This window comes from Tribolium castaneum, chromosome 5 (assembly GCF_031307605.1).
Source record: "Tribolium castaneum strain GA2 chromosome 5, icTriCast1.1, whole genome shotgun sequence".
Classification (NCBI taxonomy): Eukaryota; Metazoa; Arthropoda; class Insecta; order Coleoptera; family Tenebrionidae; genus Tribolium; species Tribolium castaneum.
The window spans coordinates 6,954,619-6,967,664 of record NC_087398.1 but is presented as its reverse complement, the minus strand read 5'-3'; the positions used below and the strand labels follow the sequence as shown (position 1 = coordinate 6,967,664).

General features: G+C 36.8%; 1 protein-coding gene across 1 annotated transcript in view; it reads right to left on the bottom strand.

Moving 5' to 3' along the window:
• Positions 1-557: 557 nt before the first annotated feature.
• Positions 558-13,046, bottom strand: part of LOC661420 (H15 protein) — a 29,192-nt gene continuing 16,703 nt past the window's right edge. The window contains exons 3-5 of the mRNA XM_967577.4: positions 11,411-11,684; positions 5,912-6,147; positions 558-1,671 (exon numbers count right to left, since the gene is read on the bottom strand). Of these exons, the coding sequence (XP_972670.3) occupies positions 1,113-1,671; positions 5,912-6,147; positions 11,411-11,684 (1,069 nt within the window). The 3' untranslated portion in view covers positions 558-1,112. The remainder of the gene's footprint in view (positions 1,672-5,911; positions 6,148-11,410; positions 11,685-13,046) is intronic.

Below are 13,046 nucleotides of genomic sequence, written 5' to 3'. Positions count from 1 at the left end.
TGTTCAATTGGTACTATCCTTTAAAATTTAAGTTCAGCGTTGCCAATAGACTCACTTTTTCGTCTTTCATACAAAAAATATAAAATTGTGAACAACTGCGCTGTTGCCTTTTTTTAGAGTTAATAGTGTGTGCTTTATATCAGATTTTTTTCAAGAATAATTTTGTAGAGTGAAATGATAATACGTTTCGTGTATAGTAATTACATAAATATGTAATAATATAATTTTATTTTCCAAGTTAATTAATAGTTTCTGCCGTATTTTATTATTACTATAACTAATTACCATTGTCCTGTATTTATTAGGAGTTAGTGAAATGGTCGAAGTTTTATGGGTTCTTGCGCGATTTTTTATAGATGCTTTAATAATAAAAAAAATCCCCAGTTGATTTTTATTATTTAAGTATTGCTAAAACATTCTTTTCCATGATTTTTGTTAAACTAGTAGGTATTTTTGTATTTTTTAGGTACCTACCTAAAATTATAATGAAGTAATTGAAAAATGTTTTTATTGGAAAACAGTGCGTAGCAGGAAGGGGTTGGAGGAGTAAAACAAAATTGATGTTCAATAATTGTTTATTTAATTTACAATCCACATATTATATATACACAACAACAAATTCCTTTTTAACGTAGTGTAATACAATGAAAAACTAAGTAAATAATTGACAGTGAAGGATATTTTCATAAAATATACATTTTACGGTAGGTACATAAACTATTTCTTATAAAAAATTTGGTTCTGTAGCAACATTTGAAACGATTTAAAACTGAACCACTGACTTTATCTGATATGGAATGCCGGTAATGTAAAAAAATAAATGTTCGAGCGTGCCGTAGAACCAACAACAAAAGGAACGTTTCAGTTCTCACAATTAGGAGAACGTAAGTACTACACTGATGATTATGTACATTAATACTGCTATCTGTTGTACAAAATATAATTACACGTACACTTTACAAGTAATAAAAAAAATCAGTGACTCTACCAGGACTCCCTATTTTACACAAATAAATAATTTCAACGACAGTTTATTTACAAGGATATAATCTCACAATTAGCGTCTTCCGGAAAGACTCTTTGGTATAGTTTCGGCTCGGAGCGACTCTTCATCAGTGTCCGGACCGCGAGGTGGGGCTCAGCGAGGGGGCTTGCCGGGGCAGGGGCGACGCGTAGGGGCTGAAGCGGTGCATCGAAGAGGGGAACACAGCTTTGGGTAACCGCAGATCGGAAGTACTAACGGAGGTGGGACTGGGCGATCCCGAGGAACTGGGGGTGGAAGAGGGCGGCGGGGTCATCTGGGGCCGGTGAGGCGGCGGCGGGCCCAGCAGGCCCGGGGGCAGGCCGCCGTGGATGGGCGACTGCCAGGACGAGCCGCCCTGGCTCCACAGCTGGCTCGTCAAGCCCAGGGGAACGGAGGGCCGCTGGCCCAGGTAGATTTGCTGGCTTGGGGAGCTGTTGAGGAGGAACGCGTGCAGCTCACTGGGGTTGTAAGGGGCGCCGCCCGAGGCGCGGCCCCACATCTGGATGTGCGCTCGGGCCTTCTCCATCATCGCGGCCGAGAAGAGCGAGCCGGCGTTGTTGTTCTCGGCGTCGAGGGAGTCGCCGGAGTAGAGGCGGAGGGATGAGCGCAGGAAGTGCTGGTCCATGAAGAGGCTGTCCATTGGCTCTCTGGAAAAAAATATCAGATGGTTTAAATAGGCCCATCCAACAAAAACACAGAAAAATGTAACTGGAGCTGGAGAAAATACGCTATGAAAACATTAAAAAATAGTAAAACAAACTGAATTATGACGAAAAAATAAAGCAAATAATGTTACCTAAGAGCTTATGAGCGCTTTTACCACTACCTAATTTTACAATCCATTGCAAAATAGCTTTCATTCTGGTAGAGATGACCAGACTCATCATTTTTTTGTTATTTTTTAAAGAAATGTTTTAGATAATTTGTGTATTTGTTCCAAATAAAATATTGCCTCTGTAGTGTCAAAAATGTTTTTTTGTTATTTTATAAAAAATGCGGGCCTTCTCTCTCCAAATTACCCTATAATAGAAAGTAATCAAAAAGGTACGAAATTAAAAAAAACACGAGCTAATAAGATGAAAGAACAAATAGACACACAAGAAAGGCCGTCTCATTTCCGGCTCATTCTAAGCAAAAAACCTAACTGTAGCAATGCGAATTAAGCAAGTAAGCAATTATCACTCATCACTCAAAAAATACATAATCTTATCTTTCATAATTTCCGAGAAGAGTAAGTTTTAAAGCACTCAACCTGAATTACCATACAGCTGTACAAAAGTACAAAAAGATTAAAACACAGATGAAATGAGCACTTAAGAGTTATAAAATAAAACAAAATTTTATGCGGTGTCAAAAATAAAGTAAAATCTTTCGGCTATAACACATTTTCAAAGAGTGTGATTAACTGATTAGTGATTACATTATTATAAGTAGATACGCGTACTTCTGGGCGTCAAGTTTCTAATTTCAGGAAGTCCTCAAGCAACAAAATAAATTATAAGTAGTAGGTAAATTAATAAATGTGTATCTACTTCTTTATGACACAAAAATTACTACAGAACTCGGATACTGACGGAGCTGGGAGGCTGGAATCCGAAATCCATAAAAGCCTTTTTTGTAAAACTTCAGTCTAAATGTAATTTTTTAAATTTTAAAATTTGTGGCAGGTAATTAAGATGAGCTACTGCCAATTTAAAAAAGGGCGTTTAAAAAAACAAGGTTTATTTATTGATTACTTTCAATTTAAACTAACCATTCATTTAAATTATTGAATGAGTCTAAAAATTCAAAGCGATTGGTTTTTCACTAATTTTAATGGCCGACCTTAATGAACCAATCATAATCCAAAAATATAATTTTGAATGAATCAAAAATTCTGAAGTGATTGGCTTTCTCCGTAATTTTAATGGCCGACCTCTAAAGACCCAATCAAAATGCTTACAAATATTACAACAATCATTAGCGTACTTTACGTTCATTCATTAAAGGATGAGTCTGTCTTTGTTGCATCTCACATCTACAGCTTTCCTTTGAGTTCTACCCCTCTTAGGTAATGTTGGACGCTCAGCTAAATGAAAAACACCAAAATTGGGATAATGAGAGGAAATAAATAGGGAATATTGGGTTGAAATTCTTTTATATTAGACAAAAAGGCTCAATTGACGAATTCTGGAAATTGAACAATGTGCGCATGCGCGCGCACTTTTAATTTGACAATTGACATTTCCAGAAAATCCAAGTAAAAAGACGAAAAGTCGGTGGAAACTGCCCCAGGATAATCAAAAATGCAAAAAGGATTCATGGGGTAAGTAAAAGTTGTAGTTTTAACACCGGGGCTGGTGTTTTTTTGCAATAAGTGTTTGTGTCCACATTGGACACATTGGTGGCGCGCATGGGTAGCGCGCGAGTCGCCGGGAAATTATCTTAGATTAAAAAACTGTGGTCTTTTAGTACAAAACTTTCGTCAAGTCGAAATTTCGCAAGTCCGGGTTCATTAAAAGTTGCAATAAGCCCGTAGCCCGTGGGTGCTCCGGTCGCTGAGACGTGGTTGGTTTGCGCGTCGATGTGCAAATTTGCGCTCGATGAAGACGGATCTGCCGCGCGTTAACCGGAAGCTTGTGGTCCGGAGCCGGTAAAAATCCGGAGGCAACGAACCATCAGTGCCGGAGTGTGCGGGCGGAGCGCGGCCGCGAAAACAATCAATAATATTGAGACGGAGCGATCGCGCGGTGAAGCGATAATGAGAGGCTCCGGGGCCCCGCCTCCGGCCACCAGGGGTCGCTAGATGTTGTATACCGCGTCCTAATTAAAGACAAGCAAAAACCCGAAACGAGAAAATAACTGGGAAAACACCGGAGTCTACCTGAGGTGTGAGAAAATATCTCGCCTTCATTATATCATCAAGCCGTCGTCGTGAAGACAACGATTGTCTGAAATTACAGGGCGGTACATATGAACACGCCCCATAGCGGCAGCGCAAGATTGAAACACGTAAATTAAATTCTATCACAACAGAAATGAGGCTGTTTTTTATGCGCCCGAAGCCACATGAATTATTACTTATCACTTTCACCATTCGTGTGCGTGCTCGCCTCCAAATCAAACCGACTCCTTTAATTAGGACGGACCTCTCGTCTGCCGTAACCGCAAGAGGACGAGGACTGTATCGCGGATATCGGCAATATTAATGGCTTTATCCTGCCACCGAACTGCTGCTCAAATAACACCACAACCAGAGATTGCAAATCGACCACCATAGAAATGCCAAAATTCATACATTCCCATAATACTTTCTTTCAAATAGTCAAGCTAAAAGTGACGACAATTCGCTGTAATAGTCTTCCAATAGATACTTATATTTTAAAATAATAACCCAACGAACTTCAAATGCATGGTAGTTTTAAATTGATGATACTTTTTCAAACATTAATGCCACCACTTTTTTTAAATAATAGGTCACGTTTTCTGATTACAGACAATAGCTTCTCGATCGTTATTTCACACCGTCATAAATGATTATTGTTTATAAAAATTCCATGGGTGGCAAATGCAACATTTTTTCAATACCTAATTTTACTGAAATTAATTCTGATAACTAATATTAATATATTAATATTAATTATTAATTAATATTAATATATTAGTTATATTTAATAAAATTTAAAGATTGAGATTCTACGAAATTTTTCTTTTTACTGTAATAAGGTAAACAAACCTACCTAATATATTGAAGCAACAAACCAACAATTTTGTAAAAAATTTATCGGAAATAATTTTGGATGAAAAAGCGAGAGTTCAACTGATTTAAACAGTTGTTAATATGAATATTCAAAAACCTTTAATAGTAGAAATCTACGCAAAAGTTATGCGAACTTTCGACTACCAATGCACAATACCACAAAAATGATTAAGATATTTCCCGAGTTATCAAACTGTTACAGAAATTTCCCTGATATCCTTGTGATTCTGGTTGTTGGCTCTTTGTTTATGTGGTTTGGAAATTTCATTCTCCAGCAATAATTTTAGTTTAAAAAATTACCTTTAATCCTCTCGAGTTGCATTTGTGCCCATCCGGCCCATAAAGAAAAAAACAAACAGACGGAAGTTTTATAATAAAGGACTATCAAAAAAATGTATAGCCCCACAATAAATAAATAGCTCAATGAAGTTTGGACACTTGTCAGTATTTAGTTGCAGTAGTTCACATGAGTGAACTGCAAAAAAATTGTTTTGTAAAAATTATTATATGAAAAAAATAAAACATATTCCTATGATTATGCCTATGACTTAATAAAAACAATAATTATCTTCATTAGTATTTTCGTATGAAGCTTTAATAACCATCTGCAACGCAATATTTTTACGAAATGAAGGCGGTGATTTATAGTTTCAGCAGAGATTGCTCCACCGTAATTCAAATGTGTGACCAAATTAAAACCCGCATTTGCACACATCAGATAGAGCGCCGAAAAAATGCACTCAAAATCGCCACCACGTTCCCCAGATTTTCCCACCCCCATTAAAACTTTTTGCCAAATTGTTCCTGAAATATTTTTATAGCCACGGGTAATCTGTAAATTGAGGGGAGGTTCCGGAATCGTTACCAAGACGATGTTCGCTCTTAATGTCCACTTCCCTGATAATCTCGAAGCTCATCATCTACGCCCTAGCGGCTCCCCGAAAGTCATCAGCTACCGTGCTACTTTATAGGCAATAAAAGCCGCCACTAATAATAATAAGATAATTACTCCCAGACCTATCACCCCAAAAAACGCTGTTTTACGAGCACTCCAGGCCGTTCTCGGCCCAATTTAATTAAAGGTAGTGGATAGGCCGAGAGTGCACACGGAATCGATACCGTTTCGGAGCCATCACAAAGCTTATTACCTGTCAAAATCCGTGAGCCTGGACGAATCCCTGAACCCTTTGGCGAATGGGTTCGAATCGATTTTCAATTTCGTGATGAGTTGATTTTGATAGGCCGTAACTGCCGTGAAAACCGATTCGGGGAAAATGAATGTTCTGTACTGCTCCTGCTCCAGGTCCGTGATCGGGCCCGAGTGCTCCCGCCACTTGACGATGTGGATCCGGGGCTGGTACCGGTGCATGGAGTTCAGGACGATCTGGAAGAGAAACGTCGGTCATAACTCAGGGGCTGATGAAGGCTCAGGTGAGCTAAAGAGCGTCTTTATCGCCTCTAGACCGGCAGCCATTGTAAGGTTTCACGCCACCAATCATTATTCCAGCAAGAGTTAGGAGTGTGTTGCTTAGCAACTCTGGTTACGAGGGGACCTGGTGAGGTTACGCTCTGCTGAACGCAAGCGCAACTACAACTGGGTGTCTATTGCACTTCTCTGAACGAAAGCATCGCGGCGAGCCCCCAGAATGGGGTTTAGCCGACAGAGCTTCGGAAACACGCGAAACAAGCACAAATATTTTAAACTGAAAAGTTGTTCGTGAGTGAAATATTCAATAAAATAATAAAAAGTATCGGAAATTTCCTGAAAATTCAATATCTTAGCGAGTGGATAAAATCAGTGATAATATTTTCTTAAATAACTTAATGCCTCGACCAAAAATTACAGATATAATGCCACCTATCAGAAAATGAGAGCATTTGTGAGAAAATGTTGAAATTACCGTAGTTGTGCATTTCACGATACTAACCGCTCATCCAAAAAAGGATAACGATTAGTCCTTTTAAGGTAGAAAAATTATAAATGATCTTAATGTTCGCTTTACGCATAATGATGGTAGTAATTATGCATAATGTCCCAGGCATATTTTGCTGTAACAATTCAGATTGCAAAATAATCTTCTGTACTAATTATCATCAGGGTCTAGTAAAAAACATATCGAGTAACTAAATTAATTCTTACTGTCATATTTTAATAATATGTAAAAAAAGACAACAACAGCTCTGGACATAAAGTTTATTATACTGTTTAACTAATTTTCACTTTATATCTCGCCTTTGGACGAAAGAGCTGAATCCAAAATGTGAAAAGTTTTACTTGGAAAAAAGTACCTTTTTACTACAAAAAAAGTAATACCGATGGAAACAAATGAAATTTAGATCCTGCATCAACTAATTTTGGAACGAAAAAGTTCCAAAAAAATGGCACAGCCAATGAATCTTTTCAACGAAAATTAAAATAGGTTGCAAATTCACATTCAGTCAGTACCTACCCCTCTAAAGGAGGATTTTGGTGTTATAAGTTTTTGCTTTAAACATTTATACTTGCGATATCGTTAAATCTAATGAAACAACTTTTCAGCCAATAGGTTAATACTTCAAGAGTTTGGGCTTCACTTACTGTTTTTAATTTATGTAATGTTAATATCATTAACATTTTTTTACCACCTATATTTACTTTCTGTATCTACTGATGCCTCTTAACTTTAAAATTTTAACATTTTTTTTAATTAATCATATTTCAACGCTGTCAACTTTGTCTCATAAAACAAAGCGCCTTTCATTCACTGAGTTGGAGGGTTTGTTGGATCGCTATCATATTACTCAAGTCCGGAAACATTTATGTCTTAACATATCCCCCAGGCATCAATTTAATAGCGATGTCAGTGAATAATACAAAAATTCAAGGAAGTGTTCATTTTCGATTTAATAATTTTATCCTTGTTATAAAAATAATAATTTCAAGCTTGAGGCCTACGATTATGTAGTTCAGGTGTAAATAATGCCTAATTACACCAATTCCATAACTTGGCAGCTTCATGAGGTGACATTTTTATGTGTAAAGCAGCTGTTTTGCAATTTCTAGGCTCGGTACCCAACTATAAAATTTTCAAATAAAAATTACATACAAACAGTAAAACTCGATGCTGAAGCAATATTAACTCCAAGTTCGATTTTCCCTCGAACATGCAACTCATTCATATTTTTGTATAATATTTTAGTCTTTTCAAGCGACTGAAATTGAACTCTCTACCTTCCGTGACTTTGTCATATGCTGGATTTTTAAAAGTTACATTATTATTATTTATTGTAACAACTTAATAGTTGGAGTAGATTATTAGAGCCTATTTTAGATGTTTCATGTTTGATAAAAATAATTTACATACGAAAGTATTTCTTTAATAAGAAATTTAAACTTTTAGGTTCTGGTTATTATTTTATCAAGTTATTCAATAGATAAATATAATTTATGTTTACTACCACATTGTATTGTCTTTGCCTGCTTTGCCAGCACACTATAATTTTTCGGCACAATAGATGCACTAAAATAAATAACAGTAACCCATCTTCGTTTATTATTATGTTCAACTATAAAATTTTATTGGAATAATCTCATGTGCAAATTTAAATTTTATGGAAGCATGCGGATTTATATTTAAATGCAATAATATCGATCTTTTTTGAAAAATGCAAATGCAACGCTTTCACACTGATAATAAAACAAATAATTTAAGTGCTATTGAATTAATAAGTCCAGGAAAGGAATTATGATGCAATCGTTTCTTCCGCGTTAGATATTGATGTGCAACAAATAAATCTCCTTATCTTCGTGCACAAACAAATACCAATTAATATCAACATACGCCAACCATACAAGACTGTTCATCATTGTGAACTTGGCAAAAAGTAATTAAAGCTGTAAACAACAAAACATGTTAATGTGCTTTTAGCATAACCATTACCATCTCAAATTATTTGTTACGCTAGTTTAATTACTTATTCGTAATAACTTAACATCAGACGTTATCTGAAAACACGTATTCACATAAAAATTATTTAATTAAAGACTTGGAAACGAATCTAGTGTTAGTCTCAGGACATTTCGTCTGGGAGAAGAAGCTGCCGGTGGTCCTCATCCACGCCGGTTCTGGCGACATTTCACGCTTTAGAACCGGCGGTTATGAAACAGCTTTCTGTCGAAGTCATAAATCTGTAATGAAATTTTTCCGCTGATGGACATTTCCAAATTCGTCAGAGATGAATTTTTTACGTCATCGCGTTCTGGGAAGGGGCCCCAGATGCCAAAAAATAAAAACGCTGTCAGTTTAGTATTAATCAAAAGCATTACAGAAAAAATGTCATGCATATTAAAATCAGGAGTTATGATTATATGACATTGTAAACTGAAAGGAGAGTGTTGTGTCCCAGCTGTATTAATCTCGTGCTGGGTGTCCCGGATGCATGTTTACAAAACGAAGTCGTCGACCAATCACCTGTTTGTCCCGAAGAAAAAGCGGAGGATGTGCGTTCGTGAATGCGCTACCTGGAGCGCTGGGTCTCCTCGGGGAGTCCAAAGGACAACAAATTTCTCACCTAGAGGCTAACAAGGCATCTCGTTTAAAATCCATTTCATGGAGATTGAAATATGAGCGTTTGTGTGCAGGCCAGGCCTTAGGGGGGCCCATTCATAAACGGCCAATGTTTGGAATACTAGCCATAAAACACCGCAGATATTTATTTTTAATTTGTCGATAATTGGACGGTTTCCCGATCGATGCTATTAATTCCGATGAATTTTTCCACAAAAGCTTTTAAAAATTATAAGTTAATCAATCATCTCGACCGAGTGGAGTTGACGTGAAAACATGAAATCTTAAAACACGTAGTGCCTGCCTACGGTTTTTTAAGTGGAAAATTATTTTCGTGTTCGGGCCATTTGATAATGCAGTGCGATTGCCAGCAGCTGCTAATATTTATTCAGCATTTATAAAAATTTTGACACGGGGTTTGGGGACAGAGCACGAAACTATTTCGAGGAATTCTTCAAGCTTCTGCAGTTGAAACTGATCGGATGGATCGAGTATTTTATTGCAAGCGACAGTGACCAGTGGGTCAACTAATTCCACTGTCAAGGCCATAATTTATGGAGTTACAAGTAAACGATGTCGGAGTCTTAATCGCATTCCTGATCTGACATACTGAACAAAGTCACAAATTAGTACTAAACATGTGCTCTTGTGTATTTCATTAAGGTAACAAGGTGTTCTTTTATGCGACCACCTTATCTCGCATAATTGTCTAAGCTGCACAAACAAATTCGTCATTTCTCAAATGGATCTGTCGCACAAAAGGCTCTTTTACTGTTTACACCGAAACTGCGAGACTTAACAAGTTTTAAAACGATGATGAAAGGCTAATTTTATTGGCCATAATTATTATTTTTATAGTTATATTGCCACAGGCTGTATAAAATACGATATTTACGACTCTGCCTCACCTGTTCTTCTATTCAATGGTACATAATCCGTGGGTCGTACACATCTTATACACCTGACAAAAGCTGTTTGCTACCAACAAAAACCACTTATTCATCCACACAATTCTTGGATAAATAAATAGCTTGTGAATAAACGTGTAAAATACACAACAATTTTTAATCCTATTAACAAAGGGATGACTTTACACCGATGCTGTGTCACAGTCGTCAAAACAGACTCTTCAGCGGGCAGTCCCACGAGAGCATCAGCATATTTCCCATTCCTTACCTCCAGTTTATAGTTCCTTTAACAACCCTCGCTTATTTATGACCAACTTTGTTCTCGGAAATACTCAAAAATCATTAAATTAGGCATCCAATCAATGTATTAAAAATAAAAAATAGTCAATCCCAGTTGAATTAATTTAAATATTTTTTAAATAACTGCAAAACAATTTTCTTTTATAGGTAATTACAGAAGTGTAAGAATATTTGTATACCGTGAGGTGTTTTGAAGACACAAGTACGTTTTTCAGTTTCATACGATTTTTATGATTTAACACATTCTTACTGTTTGAAAAATCTACTTTAACTCTATTACATAAAAACCACATTTCCTGTGTTTATTTTCCATTACATTATTTCTGCAAATGTTAATATTTTTTCTACTTTTATGATCAGCTGTATCCTCAATTATGGCGGGCAACAGTACGTAAATAAAAGGAAAAATTGAAACAATAATGGTTTAGAATAAGAACGAGCGAAAGTAAAAGTTATATTTCCTTTGATACTAAAAGTCAAGACGTATTCATATTTTATAACAAATATAATTATTCATTAAACTTGATCCTTCGTTCTAATGAATTTCAACATGTGTATCTAGAGGCATTTACTACCTGCACTTATTTATAAGTATTAACAATTTTCGACTCAACAACTTTTCAATTCCGTCAATTAATTAAAAAAAAAATGCAAAATAAAATTAAGTGCTCGCCGTCTGACATGACAATGCAAAAATCCTGCATGTATATTCCAGTAGTACATAATTTAATAACATATTAAAATTCATAATTTGAATTAAAATCATAAACACGCAAGCAAAGTTCTAAGCTGTATGTTAATGAGTTAATAATAGTTGTTCTCAATATCGTGGTGTATTATTAATGCCCGCTGCAATTACAATACAATGAGATGCCTTGCAAAAACCACCAACCTGTCCGTTTTTGTCCATTTCGTTGTTGGTGAGTTTGACCTTCTCGAAGGAGACGACTTGCTTTCGTAGCTGCTCCCCGGAGAAGGGCGAGTCCGGATGCGCGTATATCCTGCAGGGAGCCGGAGGATCGGCCTTGCCCGCCACCAGCCACGAGGACCGGTGGTAAGCGTACCGATAGCGTTTGTTGTCAACCGGAACGATGTCCAGCAGGACGGCGTACCGCTGGTCCGGGCGAATTCCGGTGAAGGAAACCCTCAAAGTCGGGAACATTCGTCTGAAACAACAAACAATATAATGAAGCGGCAAAAATGCATAAGTGAAGATGACCAAGCAAGTTTTTAATAACAACGTGTAGAGATTGCTAATCGTACGAGTTTTTCCCATTACAGGCGCCTGCCTCTTACCCGCTTCCGGTCTCTTCTAATTACACATGCCCCACGAAAATAAAGCGATGTTAACTTTAAATTAATTTTGAAATTATAATTAAAAAGAGCCTAAATGAAAAAGTACTTAAATATGCTAATCTCCTAGGCGAAATATTAAATGTCATTGTAACATGTGTAAAGGTAGGTGTTATTTAGCCCCATAAATCGTGCGGTTTGCGAGTTATTCGCGCTATCTGGCGTGATTATGATTGTGTTGTTTCATTAGATTATATTAAGGAAAAAGAATGCAATAAATTACGGGAATTATTTACTTTTTTACGCCTCGTGCAACAGGGAAACGTACTATAGCTCCTTTAATCACTACTTGGATTAATTAATGGCTCTGGAGGAGTGGTGGCACACCATAAAACCACAACACCTTTCACAGGTAAAATCATCTCGCCTTTTCGAAATTTCCGTTTTATTTTTCCCGTGCGTTGAAAACGGCTATTAGTCCGTTGTCTATAATTTGGTAACCAAAATGTTTGTAAGGTGGCTAACATTATAAACGTTGCACATATGTTGGACGTTCTTGAACCTGCTAATGCATGTTTCGAAAAAGCCGGTGTTAAAATTCCTAAATTACCTCCATTCTCGGTAGACAGCCTGTAATTTTGGTTTCCTTAGCCGCCTCGATCTCACGTCGGCTCTAAAACGTGTTTACGACTGATGTTGCATGTGAAAAGGTGTAAAAATTATACTTTTCCAGCATTTTGCTGAAAAAAGCTGGCTGGTTGAGGTCTGGCATTTCGCTGAAGGCCCTACATCTTGATTTTACGTAATTTCTAAAAGTGCGCCCTGAGCCACTGAGTGATTAAGGAGCATTTAATTATTTTTATGCGGCTAATCGAGTTGTTTTAATTAATAGTTAGCCGAGGTCCTCGGGATATTGTTAAGTTGCCTCACAATCATTAATCAGCACATGCCGACTTTCCCCCAGGGGATTACGATTATTATACTAAATCATTTTACACTCTGCAACACGCCATAGATAGATCGCTGCTTTGATGGGCGTAGAAAGTGCCACAAAAAGCAGCGCTGGAATTCATTTTTTCAATTTCATCAAACAACAGATTTTTTTACTAATTTTATGAATTGTAGAAAAAATACTGTATGTGATCGAAGTCAAGTCTTGAAGACCCATAGTTATAGTCATAATTTTTGTCTTAGAGCATTTAGTTAACAAAGGTATAGTGAGGGAAAGAATGTGG